This window comes from Semicossyphus pulcher, unplaced genomic scaffold (genome assembly GCF_022749685.1).
Source record: "Semicossyphus pulcher isolate SPU_LCO1_2020_fin unplaced genomic scaffold, fSemPul1.0.p SCAF_9, whole genome shotgun sequence".
NCBI lineage: Eukaryota > Metazoa > Chordata > Actinopteri > Labriformes > Labridae > Semicossyphus > Semicossyphus pulcher.
This window is the reverse complement of record NW_027211770.1, coordinates 17,728,165-17,754,709: the sequence shown is the minus strand read 5'-3', so window position 1 is coordinate 17,754,709 and position 26,545 is coordinate 17,728,165. Positions and strand designations below refer to the sequence as shown.

Sequence of the window (26,545 nt, the reverse complement as noted above, 5' to 3'; positions counted from 1 at the left end):
AATGATGTGACAGTCGAGAGGCCGGGCCCTGATATATATCAAGGAATGTTGTTGACCAAACCAATAAGCCGATTAGTTGTTGTTGTGTCACCCGGGGTTTCTCTGCGTACATACAGGTGCCATCAAGCAGGCGCAGAGCCCGTCTAATGAACATGAACTCTCGCTGGCAGCCCAGGAGAAGTCCTTTCCTCCTGGTTTTCATCAACACTTCAGCCCCCATTGATGGGAGAACAGTGGCCGTGGACAAAAGCTGTATATACTGTACAAACACAGCTCTGAGCGGCAGCACACTGACTCATTCTTCAGTGTGTGTGAGAACGGAGGGGGACCCCTTTCAGCTCCTTTGTGTTGGTGTCTGTCAACAGTGTAGTTGGAGGCAGAGCCCATTGTGGCGGCCAGTGTTTCGTATTGACACAGGGCCTCGCTCAGCTTGTTCCCAGGGTCCAACCTGAGGACTCATGAATAATGGAGAGAGGATCCTCAGGGCAGGAGGGAGTTCACAAGTCTGACTGGGCTCGTTAGAAACCTACGGCTTTACATGCGCGCAGGTAAAACAGCGGTCACGGCGGATCGTGTTGATGTTGAACTTTGTTGCAACTCTCTGCAGAGAGAGAATCTGGCAGAGGAGCAGTGAGGCATGGGTTACAATAAATAAAAAAGGCATCAACATTTAAATATCACTTATTTGTACTTCATGTTCATCTTTTTTCTTTGCCCCCATCTTGTTTGAGTACATTGTATGGTACTTAGCTCAAACTGTCTTTTCTATTGAAGTCGTCGCCTGAGGAAGGGAATATACGTTCTTTCTGAAGAGATCTGTGAAATTCTTCAAGCAGTGATCTTCATGTATCCAAACATAAAGAAAGTACAACCCGGGGAGAAGACCCTCTTCACATGGCTGCCATTTTCCTCTGACGTCAAGTTCAAGGTGGTAAAGCTCAAATACTGTTTTACTATCATACTGCTGTATTTCAGGTTGTAAGTCATATTATTGTAATCTAACAATCATTATCATTTTACCACTTTCAGATTGTTCAGCAACTGAAAAGAACTGAGAAAGTCCTGAGTCAAGTATGTCGTGTATGTATGTAACATATTGTAGCATTGTGGGCTAGCTAGACGGATGGAGGAAGAGGCGATGTGCGTTGCTAGCTCAGCAGCTAACCCAAGGTTGAGGTGTCTCTGGGAAAAAAAACGAACAGGTTGGCTAACTGCTTTTCTCACTTTGCTCTCACTCGCTCAACATGCGTCTTCTCTTCCCCAAAACATCGCACTCCCGCTTCAAAGTAGCTTTTATAACAGTAACTCCCTCTTCCCTCCCCCGGATCTACTTCTCAGTAACCCGCTACGGTGGACACCTCCCTCAATGAACAACTGCAATACAACAGCAAACATAAACAGGAACTTATACGCAGCGTTACAATAGCCTATTTACTGTAAAATCCAGAATATAAGTCACATCGGAATATAAGACACTAAGACTATAAGACAATAAAAGACTTTCTATATTATTAATAAAAGTGTGTCAAATTATTTCAATACTATTTCAAAACATTCAAAACACACAAATTGCAGCCTGCCATCTGTTTAGGCCATTTTGAGTTTGCAATCCTGCTAGCTACGGTGCTGTAGCTAACGGTAGTTGGCAGCCTACTCTAACGTTGATTGCTGTGAGGATGGCGGCTGCAATGGCGTTCATTACGGTGCATGTCCGTGACGAAGCATCAGCAACAGTGAAGTTAGTTTTCTTCGCTTAAAACAGCGAGAGGGGGGGAAAAACAGCTCTGCAGTTTATTGTTAATAGGAGACATTGCAGCGGCTTTGACCCGGAAACATTTTAATGCGGAGGTGTGACGTCACCACTTAACCACTGCGACAACAGATTATAGCGACATCACCTGGGTAAATTACCGTCACACAAAAACACACCTCTCTCTGCATTTTAGACTGGTATGTTGGTCGCACAGGTATATTGGACGCAGCCTCCTTTTTAGATTAGAAGTATTGAAAGTGCGTCATACGTCGAATACACCAAATTTTACGGTAATGACCAAATGGCTAACAGCTAATGTTAGCATTTTGCCACCTACTAGCTAGCATAACCACTAGCTAGTAAGTGTCTCAGTGTTAACATTACCTTTCAATAATGCTGCACAATACAATAAAAAGGTCCAGCCCCTTGCTAACGGTAGTGCTAGCAAGGCAGCAAGCTAACGTTAGCTGTAGCTCTACTTTAAAGTTTGGCCCTGATGTCTCTCCATTTTCCCTCCAGAAAAAAAGACAACACCAAAGTAAACAAATACAATTTTAAGCCTGTTGCACTTTTTGAAAAATAAAGGAAGCTGGAAAATGTAAAATTAAAAGAATATAAGAAAGAAATGTTCACGTTTGATGAGTAAAAGTTGGCCACGGGCGTCACTTCAGGTCTGGTTCCCAGCAGGTCCCAACCATCTGCTGAGAGGCTCACACGACCCGAGCGACGTGCCCTCTCCTCTTTGCCTTTTTACACGGCTGCTGCATGAGGGGGAACCAGAGGGCAGGGTGGGCGCCGACTGTTCTGCTCAGCTGGGATGAAGAGTGTGTGTGTGTGTGTGTGTGTGTGTGTAGCGGAGGTCAGAGAGGTGCCTCTTGCTTGTGTGCTTTGAGCTTTTTCATGCTTCCTGCTTTGATCTTCTCTCTCATCCCTTCATCCCACACGCTCCCTGCGCCTCAGGCTTCTGGTTTGCAGCACACCGATGGAGGGGCTGGAGAGGGATGAAGGAGGGGGGGGCGACTGCCTCTCACAGAGACACTGCTTGTTCTGTCAACACAGAGGAGAGGTGCAGGGAGAGCTACCCATGGGGCACAGGCACCAGGCGCAGAGGCCAGTGGGAGGAGGGTTCACCAGGAGCTAAAGTGATGCATACTGTACGGCTCTCTGCTCTCTTTTATGCTCCTTTAGATCCCTCAACAGTGGGCTGGAATTCTTGTGTGAAAAACGACTGCGGCAGTGCTCAGAGGGCGGCCTCCTGACCCCTCACAACATGGGAAAGTGCACCCCTCAGCTGGTCGTTATATAAAGCCCGCCAGAGTCATGAGAATGGCTGATAAATCGCTGGGCTCGAGGCCTCTCATGTGTGTCTTCATCTCACATGGAACGATTACTTCCTATGGGTCAGTATAATGTGTCCCTTTCTGCTGAAGCTTTATGGAGGCTGCGTTCAAAGTGTCGCCATGTAATCAATGTGGCAAGAAGGGGAAAGTCGTGGGACAGCATGACAGTCATCATGTGAATTTGTGTCAGAAAACATCCTTTTATCCCTGTTCGATCCCCCCCAGAGCCTGATAATCCTCATGTGAGCCCCTCACACACACGCACATGCACACACTCACGGTCATACCCCACCTGCTGAGCCCAGATTGGGTCACACAAAAGCAGAGGCCCGGAGCAGAACCCCTAATTGAAGATTAATTGGAAGGGTAAAGCACTTACCTTTATTTGGACATGTGGTAAGTGTTAGGCTGTGACAATTAACTCAGCCATGTCAGCAGATGACTGCTCTTAATATTTCATGACAACCTCGGAGTGCAGGGAGGCCAGGAGGGGCTCTGCAGCTCAGCGCCGCTGCCAAATAACGCACGCATTCGTGCCTTTCATGTGGATGACAGAGATCATTAATATCTGTGACATCTCCCTGGTAAACTGGCAAGTGCTCTCTGACCTTTGTTGTCAAGTCAAATCATCTTTAACTTACACGGATATATGACTGCGGAGTGGAGTAGAGAGAGTGTGATGTGTCTTTGTTTTGCAGTTACACATGTTGGACAGGAAAGATTGCAAGATGAACAGAGATAATATTTGAATGTTTTCATTATCAGAAAACCTGTTAAAGTCGAAATTCTGAATGACAAAGACTGGTGGTAGCTGGATATTGAGATATGATAAGTTAATCAGAGAATACAGATTATAGATAGAACATCATGTATTGTGGCAGATAAAAGATAAAAGTATGGACCTAACAGTAGGACTTGGTGGGATTCTGATGCATGTTTGTGCAGTGGGACAGAGAGGGAGAAAAAGACAGAGTAAAAGGGGGCTGTGCTAACAGGCTTTCTGCAGATCACTGGCAGTTTGACTGCAGTGGAGAGTAATGGGGCTGGCAGGGCGGAATCAATTACTGGCCACAACAGATTTTCCCACAGGTCGGAGCTTGGGAAAGCAGTACTTTACTGCAGCGCAGACAGCTGGCACAGAGCATCCACTGGGAAAGGAGCCGGCTCGCGAAAAAAAAAAAAAGAAAACAGAGAATTTTTTTCTTTGATAAACTTGTGACATGATAATTTAACCCTTTTATATTTGTCTTTTCTGCCTTAAAACACAAGCAGTAGTGGAGATGTGTTGAGCAAATTCAGTCCAAATGTCATCAGCAAAAAAACAAAAAATCCCACAACCCTGGAAAGAATCACTGGCTTAGGTGTTTCTATTCCAAAGGACTAACTCATAACATTGTCTGAAACACTCACCTGACAGTGACCAGGGTCTTGTGTACACACACACACACACACACACACACATACAGATAATATGTGTAAGTATTAGTAGTAAGTAATTTTCTACAGCTTGGCTCGGAATTCATATGACCAGTGCCTGTGAGGTTCCCTTTGCATGATGTAAACCCGACGATACATTTCAATTACAGCCCCTAACACCCCCCCCAACTTACCTCACACACACAAACACACACACACACTCTCCATTGATATGCAAACAATGTTTTTCCTGTGGCAACACAATGTGTGGCCTTAAAAGCAGCCTGCTCCGTGGTCCTCCTTTCTCTGCGTGGACATCACGTGCTGTCTCCTGTTGCGCTTATTTGGGAACCAGTCTTGTGATCTGCCTTCCCTCTATTGTGGCCCTGGATGAGTGAACTGGTAATGGGCTGCATACTGGTAAATCTTCTGAACAATATAATTGTTAAGGGGGGGCTCATTGTGAAGGAGTGTGCGCCATTGTGGAAAAAGCTAATGGAATTGATTTTTATTTATTTAAGAGTGAGTCATGCAGGTTGCAGGCCGGCGCTCGGTGTGGACATCAGAGTTAAAAGTATTGTTCAGACGTTGAAATGCTCTTCAGCCCTGTAATTGACTCGAGGCCCTGTAATTGGCGGCTGATGCTGGGATCCCTGTGTCAGTATTTCGACCTGAGGAGCTGTCCTAAGAAGAAAAAAGATAAACAATATGCTCCTGCTAAACAAAGAAACAAGGAAGTCAACACATCCTCCCTGGCTTTACCTATCCGAACGGCAAAAGGAGAATGGATGCCAACAAAGGCAGGAAAGTAAAGAATGAGAAGGCGGGTGCATTGCAGTCAGACAGTGGGAATGGGTCTCAGGCCTGGTCTGGTCCCTGCCCAATATAGCGCCTGGGTGCTGAGTGGAACCAGGGGGGAACGGGCAGGAAGCTGTGGCCCATAGGATAACATTGTTGTATGGAAGCAGTCTGGGAGACATTTCCCTCAGTCAGCAAGCTATTTAGGAGCAGCATGGGTGGCATTTTGGCTGCCTTACATAATATGTCATAGCTCATGTAAATATGCAGCAAAATTAACACTTTTTTTTTTACACACACCTACACTCTATGTGAATAATTAACGTATAAAGCATGATCTCACACACACAGAAATGTCCTCCCCCTCCCCTGGACATGCACACTTCACTGCAGCAGTTGTTGAATGACAGGTATAAGATGTCAGGATGGTGTGCACACAGGATGCAGGCACGGCTGCGAACGTCGCTGCTGCCGACAGCCCCAACGGTTGACATAGTAAATCAATCCTGATGGGAGGGTGGGTAGGACGGAGGCACGGAGGGAGAGGGTGGAGGGGTGGGGGTCCAATGGGACTGAGCCGGCCTCTGTCAGACACACTCAGCCACTCAGCCAGCCAGAGAGAGAGACTGTCGACGGGTGGGAGAACACTCGCCGGGAAGCGCTCACACGGAGATTGAGTTACCACGGAATTAGATCAGGGCTGTGGGAAACAGCACCTCCTAAACACACTCGCACACTCTCGCTCACACACACATAAACACATGCAGACACACCGGCACACACACTCGGGCCGCACTCTTGCACACAAAGGAGTCACCAAGGGAAACCTGAGGGAAGATTGAGGAAGGCAGCTGGGCACACGCCAGTTTCAAACAAATGCTTGCTTATACCTCTTAGCTTCCTGGCACTGAGTAGTTTCTTCAAATTGGTGCCGAGTTAGGCCCACAGTCAACAGGCAGGCTGGCATGTTCTTCCAGGTATTTAATGTAAAGATCATTTAGAGGAAAAACACGCCAGTCTAAGACAAATGAGCTCAAACTTAAACAGAATAAAACATTTTACAGATTCAAAATCATCAACTGAACTGAAGTGGATGCTGAGAGAAAAAGTTCAGCAGGTTAAAAAGTCAAGGTTTTTGCAAGAAAGATCCTAATTATGTGTAATGGAACACAGGAAGGTCAGCGCTAATGTGAAAGACCTTGACAGTCAGGTGTGAGGAGAGTGGTTTGTGTCTGCTTAATGGAGACCACATGAACCTGTCTGTCTTGTAGAGCTGGTGCCACTGTAGAGCCCTATTACCATAATGGCATCATAAACAATATTGAAGTGATCCCAAATATAGTCAAAATACCTGTCGGTTGAGTCATGGGAAGGCCATGCATGGTTAGAGAGAAAGGAGAGGGGTTGTATTGTGGATCTAAAACCTGTCCCACAAGCAGTGAACTTTCTGTATAAGAAGAACAACATGAACATCTACGTGAGAAACTCTGTCCACAAAGGGAGTTTACAGACCTGATTTTAAATGGTATTTCTTATATGTTTATGTGTGTAAGTAACACGCAGGTTCAAAAAGTTTTGGATTTGCTTCAGTAGATTGCTTCAGTCTGCAGCCTCAACATGGCGGCAATGGCTTTAATGTAACCCTTAGGGGCAATTACAACAAGAAAGTTAAGTCCATTGTAAGGGCTTGTTTTTGCCACTGGGAGGCTCAGATTGTTATTGGAAGTGTCTGACAACATCATGGAAAGCATCCCAACAGTGTTTTACTGGAAGGTTAACTCTAAAGCTGCTTTCCCACTGGTTAAAAAAACCCGCTAACACTCGGCTTTTTTGCTTAGTGGGAAAGGTTACAATCGGCATTCAGACCCGGGTCAAATTACTCTGCAGTAGACCCGGGTAATTATCGCCTCAGCTCCGATCGGCAACGATGAGAACAAAAAACCTGTGTCAACACGCTAATCTCCGAGTTTGATACTGAATGAGTAATAGATACAATAAAGACCTAACCACCGTAACATCTTCACTGGCCTCCATGCTGCTTACCAAAGAGTATAATGTAAGTACTTTGTGCGTACTATCGTTTTTTAGACGGTGACGCAGCAGAAAAGAAACAAGAAAAAGAGACAATTAGCATTTATTAGCGGGTTTTCCCGGGTCTGAAAACCTCGCGTCAAGACACTAATTTTGGTGGGACAGGGGTATTATTCAAGTAGAAGTCTCACCCTGCAAACCCGTGGTGAGAAGGCAGTTGCTGCAGGAAGAGGACAGTAACAACAAGAGTCAGAGTTGGAGATTATGTAGAGAAAGCTATCAAGAATTTATTACAAAATTCATGGCTGCATATGTACATGATTTCGAACATATAAATGAGGCATTTGTATTTGATGTTATCCATATTTGTGTGTATCGAAAGCAAGCATTTTTAGTGGTCTTAGTTGCTTGCCTATAATTGCCCCAAAGGATTACATTGTAGCCATTATAGCCACGTAGCGCCTGCAGGCTGAAGCAATCTACTGGAGCAATTCCAAACTTTGAATGTACTAGCCATTCACACACTCTTTAAGGTTTATAAATCCACCTAGTGGGAGTATGGGAGTGGAGACATGCATGAAATGGGTGAAGGTAGGCCGGATTTTTAGTGAAAGTGTGTGCTGACAGGGGAGGAAGGGGAGGTGGGGGTCTATATGTGTGTGTCAGGGATAGTGTGAAGGCTCATCCACACTCACTGCATCAACAGAATGACTGAAGCTTGCACATTGTATCTGTCAGCACCAAAAAGCCCTCTGACATTCTGGGAACAGCGTGTTGAACTGCAGTTGCTCCCTGGAATCAAGCTCTCATCCGCACTTGTCTAGCTCCCAACGCACCGACTTAACAACTGACCTGACGGTCGGAGCAGAGAAACAGCTGCCGCTCGACAAGGTAGTGGTATGGAAGACAGCAGGGGGGTCACGCTCCCACTGATGGCCTTACCAGACGTGTTTTCATGCAGGAATTACACCGGCCTCAGGCACTTCTGTTTCACAGAACTTCACAGAAAAGAGAAGTATGAGAGGACAGGTGTTATCTTAAAAGTGTTAGGATATTTAATCTAGTTTTAATCATTCGTATCCATACAACATAACATGAACACTAGCCTTTTGTATAAATATATGTGTATGTAGGCAGTATAATCTGTGTCTCTTCTCCCTAACACACACTAGACAAACAGCCAGCAGGGATCAGTTACACAGTGGAACATAAACATCGAAAGCTCCTGTGTTTTATATAGTTTGCCCTTTGACCCCAGCATATTAGTGGGGTCAAAATTTTCACACCTTCTGCAGACCACCCCTGCTCCCTGTCCAGACTGAGGCACTTATGTTTAAGTTTGTTTATGTGTTTTTTATTTTAGCTCATAAGCGAAACACTCATGTATAGTTCGGGTGCAGCTTTAGCTTCTGAAAACATCTCTGTTTCTCTTTCCCACTACGCAGCAGAGCGAGGTTTTCACCCACGGTGGATGAATGACTCCCTGGGAAGCTCTCCCTGCGCCAGTCAGTTGACCCGCTTCCAGTGACTGGGGAGGAGATGGTGGGGCGGTGAGCGAAGGGGGGTGTTTCCTAGGAGAACCTGGCAACGCTGTCTGACTAATGTTGGGCCTCCCGACTGATCAATGCTGTTGTGGAACCACACAGCTGACAGCAGACAATGAACAACACACTCTGCTAATAGGCCGTGTGTCCTCCACAACACCAAAGAAGAAGAGGGCTCCGGCTGTAATGGGGCCGGTTGCTCATGAACTGGGGGCTCAGCGGGTAACTGGGGGAGCTGAGGCCAGGAGTCCACTGGTCAGACTGAGCTGCCAAGAACCGACTTACTTCTCTACAGAAGAGATTAATTAAAAAGCATACTTTTAAAAAACGCATTTAAGTGGATTTTTCAACATAACAAAGGCTTGTACAATAATTGCACTCCTGAAAAAGATTTTAAAATAACATTTTACTTTACTATGTAGCCTTACATGCATTTAAATCATTACAGTTATGAGTTTGAGCACCTTCATTACCGCTTGACATAGCTCATTGATTATTTTCGCAAAGCGTATGTTCCTCAAATGCCAGCTCCATTTTAACAGGATTAACCCTGTTCAAGCCCCGCCCACATCTTCCGGGAGACCACGCCCCCTCCTCTCGATGTGAAAATGATCACAGCAGAGGCAGGTCTGAAGTTTACACTGCCGCTGCTGCCAGTGCAACACTGGAGCTTTCACTGTAAGGACTACTTTGAACAACTTGAAGCAACATGAAGCGAAGCCACAACTACAGTTCATCGGACAGCGACCTGGACGACAATGTGGAGGTGGAGAAGGATAGTGGCGACGAAAACGGGTAAATAAAATTAGTTTTATAATCATTTTTTCATCTGTTCGACGGCTGGTGTGTATGTTGTAATTCTACGCTGTTTAAACTCACTTTTATGTGTGTTTTAAGTTGTTGCCTGACGTCGTGTTTGAACGTCTTTACTTTTCAGTCAAATTGATTCCCACGGCTCGATGTCACCTTCCACAACGACCCAAGTTCAAGCCAGAAAAAGGCGCAGAGGGGTAAGAAAACTCCTGTTTACTTTCATATAACCTTCTGCTTTCCTGTCACCTGTCGCCTAAATAAAAACATTTCTTTTACCTGTTTACAGATTATTGAGAAACGGAGGCGTGACAGGATCAATAACAGCCTTTCAGAGTTGAGAAGACTGGTGCCAAGTGCTTTTGAGAAGCAGGTAAATTGATCATTTTTACATCCTTTCCTTGATGGTGGTCACAAATATGCCCAACATGTTATTTTTTTCCAGAATGACACTAGATATAAAATAATAATCTGACATTATTGTTTTTATTTGTTTAACAGGGATCAGCTAAGTTGGAAAAAGCAGAAATTTTGCAAATGACTGTGGACCATCTGAAGATGCTTCATGCGTCTGGTGGCAAAGGTAACAGACCCTTCTTAGGCTAAGAATAATAAGAAATAGGCCCACATTTTTGCTGTAATTACTTAAATCAGAACGATATCAATTAAATCTGGTTTCTGACTCTCTGACTCTGCCTCCTCTCCTAACAGGCTTCTTCGAGGCTCACGCTCTGGCGAAGGATTACCGCAGCCTGGGCTTCAGGGAGTGCCTGGCAGAGACGGCTCGCTTCCTGAGCATCATAGAGGGTCGTGAGAGCACCGACCCCCTCCGTGTGCGTCTGGTGTCCCACCTCAGCAGCTACGCCTCTCAGAGGGAGGTGCACACCGGACTGGAACACTTAGCCTGGGGCTCTGCCTACGGGACGGCCCCTGCCCATCTCACACACCCCCTCCTCCTCCAACACCCCCAGGGCAGGACACCTGCATCCAGAAGCAACAGTAGTCCACCCACCTCCTCCTCCTCTTCCTCCTCTACATCATCTCCCTCTGCCACTGAGGCATCTGCGACATCCAGACTCAGTGTCGGGCCTCCCACAGAGTCCCTCAGGGTGCCACCCAACGGCTCGCTGCCCCTCGGTCTGCCTGTGCCAACATCCAAGCTCTCGCCGCCGCTCCTTTCATCCCTCTCCTCGCTATCGGCCTTCCCCCTCTCCTTCAGTGCCTTCCCTCTGGTCTCCCCGTCGGCCCTCGGCACAGTGAGCCCCTCCTCCACCCTGACGAAGCCTTACAGGCCTTGGGGGACAGAGATCGGGGCCTTCTGAAGCTAACAACTGGACTGAAGGTGACAGCTGAGCTGCGCCAGGCAGAGCAACCTGCCTCATCTGTTTTTATAGCAATAAACAAAACAAGCTGATTTTATGAAGTACAGTATAAAGAGTAAGGGTGTAGTTTCCTCTCAGTGTGTCATCACTCTTATAAAGAGAAGAGCTTCTAAATGATTTATTTTATTCATTAAAATTGATTACTAATTTAGTTACCATGCACTGTCTCCGGGTTGAGAACTGACATATGGGCCATGAATGGATTTACTGTTAGCACAAATGTAGAGGTCATATTTTGTAGACCACGTACTGAAACTTCTACATTTGCTGAGCCTGGATGTCTGTATGAAGTAGAGTTACTTAGGTTGTTCTGCTTATTTAGAGGTATCAGAGCTTGTGGAAATGAATATGCATATTTTAAGTGCCATTGTTGGAAAGCTAACCTCTGGAGAATCTAAAACTTGCATTCTTGTATCAATTTGTAATATTTTTGTACCAATAAATTGAGTTGAAGTAAAAAAACAAACAGATTTACTCCTTTAAATCTTTTCATAATGTGGACATTTTGAGTATTCTGTCTATAATGGGTCTACATCCCATAGAAGCGGTCCACCCTTCAATGATTCAGATCCCATCTTCCCAAATGTCATTTAATCCGCAGGTGCATTTCTGCTGCATTCCGCCTAGAAGTTAATCATGAGCTAATAAGGCCCTGGTTATTGACTGAAAGGCAATTCCTTCACTGTGTGCCAGGTAAGTAACCAAATCTGAGAGCATTGTTGCCCTTATGAATACCCAGGAAATCATTAAGAGCCAGAGGAAATCCTTTACAATGTTGCCCTGACCTCACCGGCTCGGGTTGGTCTGAAACGGAGACAATAGTGTGAACAGGATGGGGACATTGGAAGAAAGCGGTTAAAAAAGAAAGAACAACACACAAACAGCTGGACCTATAAATCACTGTTCAGCTCCGTGGTGTCTGCGTCTAAGTGACACTGGTTTTTTAAGGGCTTTAATGACTTTTTTCAGCCTCCATGAGGGGCAGTGGCTTCCTGTGATTTGCTCCCTGAGGGCTTTAGCCACATGCTATTAATAATAGATTAGGTGTATTGTCCTTTAAGTGCTGATGGAAACCTTGCTGCTTCTACATGAAGCTGTATTTACATTTAAAATCATGACATAAATGACATAAAATCTTTCTGCATCTATATGTGTTCTTTTACCGCATTAGCATTTGGTTTATTGTGAACTTTTGCCCTACTTCTTGTTTGCGTCCTTTAGCTGTTAAAGATCAAACACTGCCACCTAGTGGAGGAACTTTGAAGGTTGATCACGGTCTCATTTTCTTTGTTTATTAACCTGTGCATTTTTGACTTTTGTCATAAATTCAAAGGGTGAAAGCATGAATGAAAAATCCACTGGGGGCAGACTGTGATTCTCAGGATGTGTAGATAACTGGTTCTTTTATTTGGCAGTTTACATTTTCCCTCCACTTTTAGCACAGAAAAGTATTAGATGGTGCATGCCATATGTTCACAGAATCCCAAACCTTTATTCAGCAAAGCTTTCACAGAGAAATATATGAAGGGAGAAACACAAGCAGCAGAGGATGCAGGCAGATATCAGTGATACTTGATATTAAAAAGAGACTAGTTCAGTGTGCTGAATGTAAAGCATCCTGCATCCATTCTCCATCTCATCCCCTAAAGAGAGCAGAGGCGAGTGATGCCTTGTGGTAAATCTGCATTCACACACACCCACACAGACATACGGTATGTTCGCACTGTCAATATCGAGGTGGGAGCAACAGCAGGTACCAGTATGGTGTCATAACATTCAAGAGATCGATCCCCAAATACTGTGTACGTAACAGAGCTATAGGTTTAGCTAAAGATGGATTCATTGAGAAATAAAGTTGTCAGGGTTCATCTGCAAGTGTAGAAACAGTTGCTCCCATTGGCCAAAGACATTCTTAATAGTAACAATAAAGCACCTATCAAGTTCATTATCAAGCTCGTTTAAGAGGAAGTGGACACTTTATGAAACTGTGTGTTTTTTTGGCGTATTGTTAAGTTCCAAGCGTGCGTGTCGAGAATGAGTATGTGTGCGTGAGGAAGATACAGATGGGATACGTCGCTATCTTGAGGAGTCGGTAGTCTAAGGTATACACCAATCGTCATTCTTCACAAAGACACAGAAACATCATCATCATCATCATGACATCATCAGGAAACACTGCAAAAATGTCAGTCTACAGCCAACTCACAACACCGACTTCTTTCACAAAAAAAATGGTTGTAGAGTCAAAATTTCAAGAACTGAAACATTTATCAATCACAAACAAAATGTTTGAAATCATACAGAGCAGTACAGAGTGTACCTCACCTACCATCAGAGATAGACAGATAGATAGATAGATAGATAGATAGATAGATAGATAGATAGATAGATTTTAAGAAAACCGTATTTACAAAATAAAAGCCATATAATTTTCTCTTAAATGAACAAATCCATTCAACTCTCAAGATGAGCGTTATTGGTGCTTGTATCCACTGATAATACTGATAGAAGTGAGTACTGGTGGTGTGGTGTGTTGTGATGTGATGGTGAGGTCATTGGACCTCTCGTACGCCAGGGTTGGGTGTCTGTTCTGAGGAAGGTGAGGGTGGGGCGAGGGAGGGAGGGGTCAGGGCTGGTTGGTGGGACGTTGATGGACCATGGAAGTCAGGACTTGTGTGAGACTCATGCTGTCAGCTCTTCCCTCAGCTCTTTGTTCTTGCGCACCACAGCTGCGTGTCTCTCCTGAAAACAGCACGACGACAGGGTAAGAGTGGTTGCTTTTGTAGCATTTTTTCTCTGCAACAGCTACAATGTCTACATTTCTCACCTTCTCCTGTAGACGCTCGATCATGGCTGCCAGATGGGCGTCACGGTTCTCCTTGATCAGATCCATCTTCATCTGCAGCTTCTCCTCGGCCATCTTGCTGAAGTTGCTGTTCTCTTCCATGGCCTTCAGCAACACGTCCCTCTCATGCTCTCGCTTCTCTGCCAAAGCCCTCAGCACCTGGGTCTCCTGATACTAAAATCACAAAATAACAACCATTATTTAATAGTTAAAAATCTCCAAATGTTCTTTTTAAATTTCAAGCACCCAAAGAGATTCAAATAGCTCAAATACTAACCTTCCTCCGTTCTTCAGCAGCCTCCAGTTTCTTCTCAATGTCCTCCAAGGAGATGTCCCTCTTAGGGGGTGAGGGGAGGTTGTGGGCCACGTCTGACACCGGAGACAGAGGCTTGAGAATCACCTCAAAGGCCTGGCCAGAGGCTCGCTTGTTTATAGCCTTCACCTCCAGGTCTGTAAATCCAGCAATCATCATGAGAACACCAGTAAAATCAATGTCCAATAACACAATATATGAGTCCAATAATCTGTCATTATTACTCATGTGTGTATTTACAAGGCAGATTTAACATCTATTGGGGTGGGCAGTGTGTTTGATCTGAAAGGGAATCAATGATTGAGCTGATCCATACCTTCAAACTCATGCACGAGCTTGTTGCGTGCCTCTGGGTAGAAGCAGGAGCAGATGAGGGAGAGGACGGACAGCTCCTTCATCTTCTCTTTATATGCTGTGGGAACATAAAAACATCCTGGTTAGCCTCTATATAACTCTATGCTAACACGCAACTAAGGTCTCTTCAATGCTACAATGTCACATATTCATAAATATACTTTAGATATTTTCCAATTAAGAGCTGGAGAGGAAAAAGTTCAATAAAACAGTTAACATCAGATGGCCAGTGCTTTAATGATTTGTTTAAAGCCTGAAATGTACATTAGTGCCCTGTTGCTTAATAATTAATGGGATGAACGTATTCTATAAGTGTAATAAAAATTGTATTCTTTGATGGCCTGATCTTATTTCAATAAAGAAATCAGACCGAGTAAGCTGTGTGAAATGGTGGAAAGGCACGCGTGTCAAGTTAGCACTTATATTCATCTGTCTTGCCCCTAACCTGCTGCTGAGCGCTGCTGTCATAGCTGTCAAAAACAGCTGATTAATGATCTCCACTTTTACTCTAGATCTGACATCAGACGTGTTTTCGCCAGTTCCTTGCAGACTATTTTTAATCTTGCCTGCACTTTTTCCATGCTCGCTCTTCCTCGCTTTGACAATGTGCCCACCTGGCTGCTCAGAGAGGACTACAGATTGTCAGTGCTGCAAAGGCCAGTGTGTGAAGCGGCCCCTTGCTGCAGGGCTGGCCTGCCTCCCACCCTGCCATGCACCTGTCCACTCCGCTACATCTCTGCCACCAGCACATGCAATAATGAAGCCTGTCTGCATTCTCTACTGCATTGTAAAATGTGTCAAATGGCTTGCCTTGATTACGGAACTGTTAGTGCTTTAGATGTGCATACAGAGGCTGAACAATCACATGAAAACAAATATGCTAATTCTGGGCCTACAACAATAACTGTCCATCAGATGAGATGACTAATTCAGGCTAGATTCAGTGCTAACTCCGAGATTGTATTGTCTTTCAACCCTTTCTTATTCCATCTTACGTCAGTCGTGTATTTTTTTGAAACAAATCGAAGCACATCTGTCTCAGCTGGTGATGCACCTTAAAAGAAATAAAGAAAGCTACAGACATGAATAGGGCCAATCCCAAATAAATGAACAGTAAAAACAATCACCTTTAGGACGTTCAGTGTATAAAAACACGTTTTAAAAATAACCAGTCTCAGTTGTGAGGGTTTAATTACAGCAAAAAAGTCAGGCTAATGAAGCTTTCTCAGCCTCTCTGTCGGCTAAATGGTGAGCAGCCCAGCATCTTGGGTGGGGTCCGTCTGCATTATGCTGCATGTTGGGGCCGCTGTAGCATGAGCCGCAGGTGCGGCGTTGTAAATAAAGCTGTCTGCAGCCGATCCATACGGACCATTTAACCAATGTTACACAATAAAACATCAAAGCAGATGAGGACTAACACACTGACAAAAATGTAGACGATGATGGAGACATTAAAGTAACATAATGACGGAGGATGATTGGCTTATTCCTGCTGTCGTTATCAGACTCTTGAGCTGAAACAAAAGGCCCACAGCAGATGGAGAAATGTGAAGGTGAGTGATCGCAATACCTTTGACTAAATCGTTAAAAAATAATATTTCAGGTGCCGCCTTTACAGAATCACGACCACCAGCCGGGAGACAATACCAGGCCGAAACACTGAAAAGGTGCATCCAACACAATCCATCAATCCATCCACCCACCCATCCATCCATGCATGTATTCTAACATGACCAGTCTGAACATGCTTACCGGTTGCTGTTTTGGCCATGGCTGATGTATTTTTTTTCTCCGCAGAGGATGCTGTAGCTCTGTTCAGGTGATCGGTGATGCTGTTTAAGGCACTGAGTCAGCGAATAGACGGGAGTAGGATCGGATGGCAGACAGGAGGTGGGCACGAGCGGGAGCGCGCATGCAGACCCTCCCCTCTGTGCTCAGGCACGCGGAGTCAGCTTGAAGATGATGACCATGTAACCTGCTTTAAGTAGGTGATTAAAGCACAGACAAAACAGTCAGTTGATTAATACGTGCTCCAGTTAAACTCGACATTCATTATCCTAATTAAGGGGAAATAACAACAATCCAACACAGTAATGTAGCCTATATGGATATGAAAAACACAGTAGATGCTAACTTGATTTTTGTACTTAACAGTGTTAAGATGCAAAAAAATTACCCTTTTTTAGTTCATAGTACAAAGGGTGGACCCATCTTGCAATTACTAATCATTGACTTAAAGCCTTTATAACATACAGTGTAGGTTTCTAATTAAAAAGTCAAATAAAATACAGACTAGCATACTAGTGCTAAATGCTAAGTGTTAACACAAAAAAACAGTCAATGTATATTTGCTGCATATCAGTTAAGATAACTATAATGTCAAAGCAAATGTATCCATTTATCTAAAATCTGTAGTATATGTGTAGTTTATTTGCCAGGCTAAGCAGCAATGTGAAACACTAAGCTAAAGGTTAGCCTTAATCGCTAAGCTAAGTTCAAAAATGGTTATGGGGCAAAGTGAGCCAATTGCTGTGGGGTGTTCAACTTATACTACCATAAGGAACTGAAGTTAAGTTGCTTAAAAGTATAAAAGTAGCCATTGACATCAGATTAGTGCCAAATAATAAATATAGCTATTGTCAGGTCAACTCTGAGGATATACATTAGGAAGGTGCAGGAAAAGGAAGTTAAAACTGTAGTGTAGAGTTAAACAGCAGAAGTAAACAGGATCTTCACATAGAATTTTGCACATTTAAATTTGGCTGCAAGGGAAACTTCTGGAGGGCAAAACTTCTTCTAAACAGTTGTTACATTTTAATGTACTTGACTGCATGCAAGCAGATTCAAGCCCTTTGTTTATTGATTGTTGTTTCAAAGTAAATGTCTTCACTAATCCTCAGGTTTAAACTCATAAATAAACCCTTATTTCTGGAATTCTCCAGTCTCATTTGTCCAAGTTTCCCCTTACAGTACTTACCGACAAATGCAAAACGCCAGTGACAGGTCAGGTATAATGTGCTCTTCTTCAGAATTGCACATAAACAGCTCATCCTCCTGCTTAACATATATAGCAGAGTTTATGGTGTGTATGTGTATGTCATATGAACTTGTAATACTCGAACGAGCCAGGACATGAAATAGAGTCTTCAGACTGATTAAAGCTTTATTAAAAGGTAAGACAATATGAGATTGTTTTTCTTAAAATAAGTGACATTTTGCATTTTGTTGCAGTTTTCAGGTACTGAATGAAACATTACAGACGCCTACTCCTGCAAATCTATTTAACATACATTCTGCATTAAAAAATATTCATGTTACATATTTTTAGGTTTGTAACAACAAACACCATCATTAGGACACAAAATCATTGTAGCAACTATAAAACATGGAACATTTCAATGACAGCTGAGGTGATTTTGATAGAGAAGAGTATAAAACATGACTTGGCAAAGGTCAAGAAGTGGTTCAAGTTTTATGGATAAGGAACCTTACATTTTGTATAAAACAAAGGAAGCCTTTTATAAGACATATAGGCTGCTACATCATATTAAAGCTCAGTTAAATTTTACTTAAGTTAAATACAAAAGTAAACAAAAGTAAAGTAGTGCATGCTGGTTGATTGTAATGGTGAAATCTATCAACTAAATAAGTGTGAAAGGATAAAAAGAGTCCAGTGCATAGTCTAAAAATGAAGTGATACTTCTGGACATATCAAAGGTGGATAGGATAAATGTATAAAGCAGAGTTATTGCATTGAACCATGATTCGGTGTTTTATAGGTTTCAAGGGAAGATACAGGTCATTTAATGTCTGCTTGCATAAAGGTGTAACCGCTGTTGCACTTAACTACGTGCTGCTTTGGCCTTCAGCTGCTTCTTAATGTAGCAGCCAACAAGTACCTGAGGACGACATTGGTAATCATGCATAACTTCACTGGAGCTGCTCAGCTGATCCCCCTTCAGACGATCCAGTAGTGTCACGCAAACCACGGCCGCTTTACAAGACAAAACGAGACATTAGACATTGTAACATTTGTTAGGTTTATTATAATGCTGATATATTTTCTTACCTCGTAGACCGCTCAGCTTGCACATAGCAGCAAAAACTGAAGACTCCATTTCGATGTTGCAGACCCCTGCCTCGTTGGCTTTGTTCAGGTAGTCCTGTTTGTCCTTCTCAGTGTAGGAGCAGAAAGCACCGTCCAAACGGGCTTGCCCTGGTGGATTGAACAAATACAGAAAACGGGCAGTAAGACAGAAAATATTGCACATTACAACCTAACTAATCTACATGTTGATTAACACAACGTCAGAGCTCACACCTTCATAGAAATCCAGGGTGCACATGGTGTTTCCTATCACTGTCTCAAACCGGTTCAGCTCTCTGCTGCACTGCAACAGCTCCTCAGCCAGGCTTTGGTCCAGATCAGTGTTGCGCATCACCGTCTTGCCCAGGATCACCTGCTCGAACTTGGGCAGGAAGGTGGCATCAACAGACTGCTTGGTGACAACAACAGTGCCAGGCTGAAGCCCTGAATAGCGAAAATGGCAGCAGAGACAAACAATCATTACTAGTTGTGTTTATATATGCTGAAATGACATACTCGACAATTCATTTTCAAATTAAAAGCATCGAAATAAAATTATTTCAAAGAACAAATGTCTTTGACAGTGGTAAACTTTACAATGTTTGCTAAATCAAACTGAACCATACAGTTAACCATGTTGGACATTTCATATTTGGACAGTAAATTCAAATATATACACAGGATATCCAACAAAGGTTTAAATTATCAATTTAAAATAATTTAAATTATTTTAATATCTAACTTCAGAAAAAGAAATGTTTTTATTTATACATTATAAAACAGAAGAAATATTGTCATCACCAAACAGCCACTATCCACAATATATGAAGTCACTGCTCTAAAATCTAAAGGAAGTTGGGCTCCCTCTTGTGGTAAAACAAATACAACTTGTATCTAAAGCTATAAAGTTCTGCACATGAAGGTAACCAGATGTGTACTTTGAAAATGACTGTATGAATGTGGAAACAGCCCATCAGACAGCTCCTTCAGGCTCAACGGGAGTGGAGAAGACAGGGGGGAAAAAATTTGTTGGAGAAAACCACCACAGTAACTAACCCAAAGTTAAAGTGGAACCACTGTGAGTGAAAACCCATGGTTTGCCTCAGTTTACAATTTTTTTACTAAAGCTGTTTTCTTAAAATCCCCCTGAGGTACTCACTAACCTGAGGGGCAATCCGTCTTAAATGACTTCAATGAGTTAATTTACAGAATCACAAGAGAACTAGCATCGTTGGGGTTTTAGCAGGAATTTTGGTTGGATGATTACAAATCAATAATCAGATGTTCAATCTGTCACTTGGGTAAGATACAAATGCTATTTATAAACAATAAGCTTACCTATTCCACCTGATGTCCCAATACGTATAATTGTCACATCTGTGCAATGTGCATGATGGAGAAGCTTTATCAGCTCGTGTAACATAATGGCGATGGATGGGATACCCATCCCATGCTGCAAAACAAATCACAGATATGTCACACAGTGTTTTCACATCAATGTAGTTTTTTAAAGAGTAGTACATAGCTTATGAGGGAAAATATTAATAGCAGGTTAGTATTTGTTTGAAGAATAAGGATTTTGTTCTGACATACACTGACAGAGAGCACAGGGCCAACTTTGTACATAGCGTAGCGGTCCGTTCCGGCACAGATATTTGGGTACTCTGACTCAGGGTCCTCCATACTGAGCTCAGCAGCGATGTACTTAATGAATGCTTTCATTCTCCAGGGACTGCCACCGACACACACAAACTGAAAGAAACACACAAAATGAACTTGTAAAACTGCTGAATAAAGATGACAATAGAGCTTGTTTTTACGTATGAATAGTTAAAAAAAAAAGAAGATTACTTTGACATCACCAAACATAGCTGGAAGGTTGTGTGTTCCTGTTCCTAAACTGAAGTGGTAGAGGATGTCATCTTTCAGTGAATCCAGGTGTGGGTTGTGCACACAAACAGGGCTGGAAGGAGACATAACAGAATTTAAAGAGTAAGCAAATAACTTTTTCGTGACCAACATGCTTTGTGTGCTTTGGACGAAACCGGTCATTGTAATATCCTGTATGTGTAACAGAAAAAAAAAATCCTCCTGTAAGTCACCGTAAGGTAACGCGTGGGTATCCTGCCACACCTAGCAGTTTCCTCATTACCCTATCAAACTTACAACAGACTGTGTGAGATAAACTATGCACTGTATGTGATACACAATAATACTTTTTAAGCAATTAATCCTACTTTATTAAGCAATCGTAAGGACAAGATTGGGATTCCCTGAAAACTCACCTGCTGCAAGGTGCGGTTCGCTTGTCGTCCTTAGGATCCATCTTCCTGAAAACAGCTGTGTCCGGAAAAAAAGGACACAGTGACAGAGACTAGAAACCGACCTCCCACCACAGCTGAACGTTACAATTCAAACAACACATCTTACATGTAGTGAGGAGTTAGCCTAACCTAAGAAGCTATTTCGCATACAGTTGCCCAGTTGAGACACATATTTCAAATTACCATCATATTCTTAATCGGACATCGCAGATACGGCTACTTAGTCGCTCGAAGCGGGATAAAGAGACAGATTTAGTTCAATATTTACCTTCACAAAGAGCCAACAGGACAATGATAGCTAAAATGCTTCACGACAAACACCTGGAAGATATCAACCTTTGAAACGTCGCAGTTCGGCTACAGTTTCCTCCGTTTCTAACAAACTAATTTCGCTCTCTGGCCATCTGACATCGACACCGTAACGTGTGGGCTTCAGCTCACAATGACCAATACTATTGACGCGACGTCAATTTTACGTCAAGCGTAACATCCTGCACAAGGGTTAAAAACGCTGTAATGTGCCGACGATCACGTACAGAGATTTACAACTGCCTCTGTTGTAAAATGTGGGGAAATTGCTGTGTGTTGTAACATACCTTATATATAAAAACGAGCCCTGAACTGCCAAAGGGACAAATAAAAAGAAATGCTTAAACATTTGGAAACTTTTTGCAGTGGTGATGATGTGAAACATTCAGAAAAGGTTTGTTTATTTAGGCCCTAATAGTTCTTCTAGAAAGTAGAATATCAATGCTAGTTTTTATTAACAATACATTCTAAAAGTTATTACTGCATTTCATGGATTGAAACTGGCTCAACACACCATTTACTGCTTGAATGAAAATTACCTTAAAGTTGCTAAAATACTCAATTGAGCCGAGTAGTACATCAGAATCAGGGTTTGTTGCCAAGTAGGTTTACACATACAAGGAATTTGTTTTGGTGATTTTGGTGCAGAACAATTGTTGTTGACGAGGCTGGCAGCAGAGGGGAAGAAACTGTTCTTGTGTTGGGAGGTTTTGGTCCTGATGGAGCGCAGCCTCTTGCCAGAGGGAAGGGTCTCAAAGAGACTGTGTCGGGGGTGAGAGGGGCCGGCCACAATCTTATCTGCACGCTTCAGGATCCTGGAGGTGTACAGGTCCTCGAGAGATGGCAGATTGCAGCCAATCACCCTTTCTGCAGAGCGGATGATACGTACCAGACGGTGATGGAGCAGGTGAGGATGGACTCAGTGATGGCGGTGTAGATGTGCACCATCATTGTCTTTGGCAGGTTGAACTTCTTCAGCTGCGGTAGGGAGGAAAAATCCTCTGCTGTCCCTTTTTGATGAGGGAGCCGATGTTCAGCTCCCACTTGAGGTCCTGGCTGATGATGGTCCCCAGGAAGCGGAAAGACTCCACAGTGGAAACAGTGGAGTCACTGATGGTGATGGGGGCTGCTTTCTTTCTTAAGTCCACAACCATCTCCACTGTCTTCAGAGCATTAAGCTCCAGGTTGTTCTCACACCAGGTCACCAGATGGTCAATCTACCACCTGTAGGCAGACTCATCCCCACCACAGATGAGTCCAATGAGGGTGGTGTCATCCACCAGAGGGTCTGTGATGTCCTTTAGGTGTGAGAGCAGCAGGAGCTCAAAAGACTTCACTACCATAGAGGTCAGGGCGACGGGTCTGTAGTCATTAAGTCCTGTGTTCCTTGGCTTTTTGGGGACAGGAATGATGGTGGAGGCCTTGAAGCAGGCTGCGTGGCAGGTCTCTAGTGAGGTGTTGAAGATATCTGTGAACACCTGAGACAGCTGATCGGCACAGTGCTTCAGGGTGGAGGGGGAGACAGAGTCCGGTCTGGCTGCTTTGTGGGGCTTCTGTGTCTTAAAAATCCTGTTGACATCTCTCTCCATGATAGAGAGGGTTGTTGCTGTGGTGTGAGGGGAGGGGGCCGATGAGGTGCTCGGGGAGGTGGAGGTGATAGTCATTTGATACATTGTTAATATAAAAAGATTCACTATTGGTTTTAATTGTAGGACCAGAAAGAAAATTCCAGCACACAAACAATTGAGCCAAACTGTCCTTTATAAGAAATGTAGTCACATGTTTAGTAAGACACAATGCTGATGTAACTCCGGCTAATACTGATGATGCCAGACATCATTTGACCCTAGTAACATCAGATGTGGTTTCTTTTATTACTCTTATATGAGTGGTAATGAGTCTGCATTAATTGCTACATATTTTTTTCAGAGCTTTTTTTGTACAAAATATAAATACTTCACTACAGAATCTTAAATCCAAATCTTACACAGCAGAAAATGTAAGCAACACCCACTCTTAAGCAAATTAAGAAGTGTTTAGTATTATGACTTTGTTCAACTTCACTTCAAACTGTTATCAAAATAATAACCATGCAAATTAAATATAATACACACAAGTTAAATTAAATTCACCAAAAAACACAATAAGAGGAAACAACACAAACACTCTTTGGGGTAGTGAACACTTGTGCAAAACTCTTAAGGCGAGTGAAGCCTGTCTTCCATCCTAAAAACAGAATACAGACAAATTATTATCATACAATCCTTGCTTTTGTCTGAATCTGAAAAGGATACTACAGTGAACAGTAAAAAACAGCACAGTAACGCCTTCACTTAGACAATGATATTCAGAACACAAGTAAAGACTCAGGGCTAATATGCTTGATGAGGTGTCGTTTTATACCAACGTGAAATAAGCATTAAAATAGTTATCTGCATTCCATTCCAATCATCATTTAGACTCACATTTCTTCTTTTCCCTCATTCAATCTCATTTCATGTAGGTGCCCAAGATCCCTCTGTAAGGATAGTATAAAAAACAGAATTCAATTCAAACAGCACAGTTATTATTATATGCAGCATTATGATGAATATCCAACTTACTGCCTCAGTTAAGACAATGGGGTGCTCTGGAAGGTACTCCGGCTTCTTCCTTGCCTCAGGACAACTTGCCAGACCGATTAAAAAATCTCTTGTGTAAGATATTCTTCCTACAAAAAGTTATATATATTCAAATCTAGACTTGAAAACAAGCAAAAAGACATAAGAATGTAGATAATCTTACAATGCAGGGCCCTTTTGCTAAACCTGTACTCTGAATAACAGTTTGGAAACAATAACCTCTGCTTAAAATAAAGGCATAAATATTACAATGAAAGTGTCAGGCTGGCAGATTAGCAGAAATACTTGTATTTGGTGAATAAAATTGGTGAATAAAAACACCCTGTGTCATACCTTCTTTCTGTTTATAGAGGTTGACAATCTTGTAGAACTGCTCTACGCCAACATCAGTCTAGAAAGCACAAAATACAATAACTGTTTTCTACATCAACAACTTCCCAGAAAATTATTTTAAAACCTAATTCTAATAGAAAACATGCTTTGCATGAAACAGTATGATTATCAACTGTTTAAAAAAGTGTAGTAAAAATTCACACAAAACACTTTTTTAAAGTACCAAAACATATGCATGTGATTATTTAAAAATAATAATAGATCTATAATAGTAATACTATATCTAATAGTAAAATGAATGGCACTTTGCAGCTCTTGGATTTCTTACCTCATGATTCATTTCTTCCATCAGTGCCTGTGCACATGTTGCAGCATTTATTTTAGGCTCTAAATGAAGCAATACAATTCGAATATCAGGAGGCCATCCAAAAAAAATTAATGTCAAATTGACATTTAATCTATTCTTTTAAGTTTGACCAACTCTTGTATACTGCTTACCAATGTCAACATGGATGCAGCGGCGCAGGGGCCTTGCAGGCTCCAGATGTTTTTGGAGGACTCTTCTCCTTGTTACCTCCATCCTGGTGTCAGTGAGGTTCAAGCATTTCATTAAACCTACTACAATCTCTCTATGTATTGTTCATCAAGCATAGTGCTGTATTATTAAAGACAGACATTACGTTTCATTGGGGAATATTACTTTTCACTGCTTTCTAGACCACTGCAATTGGAGATCATAAAGGGTCCCATAGTGGGTGAAAGTCATTGCCTGTATGTCAGGAATAGAGTCTGAGAAATTTGTAGGAGCTTGCTATTGAGATGTCAGGCTTCAACTGCTCTGTCATTAAACAGATATGTTTTTAATACAAAATAAATATATAAATCACCGACATAAAAAGTACACTATATAATTTAAAGGTAACGTTACAACCCCGATTGAACTTAAATACATGTTTGTCAGTATATACCTGAAAAAACACTTTTACCAGTCACGGAGAAGAGAGGTGTGCAGGTTGAGTGTATCGTTAGCATCACAGCTAATGTGATGATGAAATGACGCTAGCTTGATAAACGTTAGGTCAACTGTTAAGCTAATTTCACAAAAATTAAGCAACTCAACATTTCAAAGAAGGGGAATCACTTCTGACACTTTCTACCGTCATTTTGCATCACATTAGCAACTTTGGTAAAAAAGGTGGAAATTTATTTCTGCTTTTTCCTGAATGTTTAATGGCAGACACCTACAGCCACGCACTGCATGACAACAGCAAGCGGCTACCATAAACTTTTACTGTTTAACATGTGAAAATCACTGCTTCTGTAAAGGTGTGGTCTGAGTGTAGCGATCTTAAACTGTTTGCTAATAAAAAATTACACGACAAAATAAACAGATCATATTTTGTGCTGTCTATTTCAACTTTTCAATGATGCACAAGTTTGAACTATTTTTTTTAATACATAACGGCATAACTCTGACTGCTGAAGGTAGTCTTTTATATTAAATAAACGGGAAAATTATGAGTATAATTTATACGCGTATACATATTACCTTATATTATTCACCTGTATTTCTACTAAAGTCCCTCGGCGTGGCTTTCTGCCTCTCGCTTCACCGGTGTTATGCTAGTCGAAGCAAAAACATAACTTCCGGTTAACAACTTTCAAAATAAAATCTGTTCTTGGTACTGAGCAATTGCTGATATCATGGTTGGTCAATGTCAATAGACGAAAGAGGGAGTAGCCTTCAAATTATGGCCATTTGTGGCTTAAATACGATATTGTAACTTATATGTATAGCATGTATAACTTTTTTCAAAATGTTACTATAAAAGGTGTGACAGAACTTTAGTAGTTTAGAAGTTATTTTTCCTTGTTGTGCAAGGAAAGTTGTCCAAAATTTCCCATAACACTCTCCTACAAGTAAATTAAAATATAACTCAACACACACTTTTAGTAGGGTACTGTTATATGAATTTTTTTAAATGTTCTTTTTGATACCCAACACATAGATCTTTCAGTCTGCTAATGTATGTATGAACCAAAAAACAAGTGGTGTACTTTTAGCAAATTTACAAGAGAATTTCAAGCATATTTATAGCATACCTCCTTTATTTCTGAGTCTCACTATATGTTAAATGTTGTTTTATATTTTTTATCCATGCAGTACACCTTAACGGCTGATTCACAAAGAATGCCTGAGCAGCGTGATGGCTGGCGAACTCTTCCTTCCTCTGTTCATTTCTATATTGAGTCTTCCTCTTGGACAACTGGATTTGTGTAAAAGA

At 42.3% G+C, this 26,545-nt stretch overlaps 4 protein-coding genes across 6 annotated transcripts; 1 reads left to right on the top strand and 3 right to left on the bottom strand.

Moving 5' to 3' along the window:
• The first annotated feature begins 9,554 nt into the window (after positions 1–9,554).
• LOC138584490 (hairy/enhancer-of-split related with YRPW motif protein 1-like) lies at positions 9,555–11,507 on the top strand. The gene is made up of 5 exons (XM_069656739.1): positions 9,555–9,677; positions 9,820–9,892; positions 9,982–10,065; positions 10,194–10,275; positions 10,404–11,507. The coding sequence occupies exons 1-5, from the start codon at positions 9,592–9,594 to the stop codon at positions 11,012–11,014; spliced, it is 936 nt and encodes a 311-aa protein (XP_069512840.1). The 5' UTR covers positions 9,555–9,591; the 3' UTR covers positions 11,015–11,507.
• A 937-nt stretch (positions 11,508–12,444) lies between these two features.
• Positions 12,445–16,483, bottom strand: stmn2a (stathmin 2a). The gene is made up of 5 exons (XM_069656259.1): positions 16,339–16,483; positions 14,549–14,644; positions 14,197–14,369; positions 13,902–14,093; positions 12,445–13,816 (listed from the first exon to the last, which is right to left on the bottom strand). The coding sequence occupies exons 1-5, from the start codon at positions 16,355–16,357 to the stop codon at positions 13,757–13,759; spliced, it is 540 nt and encodes a 179-aa protein (XP_069512360.1). The 5' UTR covers positions 16,358–16,483; the 3' UTR covers positions 12,445–13,756.
• Positions 16,484–17,757: 1,274 nt separating this feature from the next.
• On the bottom strand, positions 17,758–21,393 carry upp1 (uridine phosphorylase 1). The gene is made up of 8 exons (XM_069656722.1): positions 21,266–21,393; positions 20,959–21,013; positions 20,525–20,636; positions 20,267–20,425; positions 20,012–20,126; positions 18,908–19,117; positions 18,656–18,802; positions 17,758–18,580 (listed from the first exon to the last, which is right to left on the bottom strand). The coding sequence occupies exons 2-8, from the start codon at positions 20,997–20,999 to the stop codon at positions 18,429–18,431; spliced, it is 936 nt and encodes a 311-aa protein (XP_069512823.1). The 5' UTR covers positions 21,000–21,013; positions 21,266–21,393; the 3' UTR covers positions 17,758–18,428.
• A 1,674-nt stretch (positions 21,394–23,067) lies between these two features.
• On the bottom strand, positions 23,068–25,884 carry gra (granulito). Of its 3 annotated transcripts, none has more exons than XM_069657038.1 (7): positions 25,824–25,884; positions 24,759–24,841; positions 24,589–24,647; positions 24,261–24,318; positions 23,910–24,016; positions 23,772–23,824; positions 23,068–23,532 (listed from the first exon to the last, which is right to left on the bottom strand). In XM_069657038.1, the coding sequence occupies exons 2-7, from the start codon at positions 24,838–24,840 to the stop codon at positions 23,505–23,507; spliced, it is 387 nt and encodes a 128-aa protein (XP_069513139.1). In that variant the 5' UTR covers position 24,841; positions 25,824–25,884; the 3' UTR covers positions 23,068–23,504. The 3 variants fall into 3 exon arrangements, with proteins under 3 accessions (XP_069513139.1, XP_069513140.1, XP_069513141.1); XM_069657039.1 differs by having other exon boundaries at positions 25,810–25,862; XM_069657040.1 differs by lacking the exon at positions 25,824–25,884 and adding an exon at positions 25,229–25,240.
• Between the last annotated feature and the right edge of the window lie 661 nt (positions 25,885–26,545).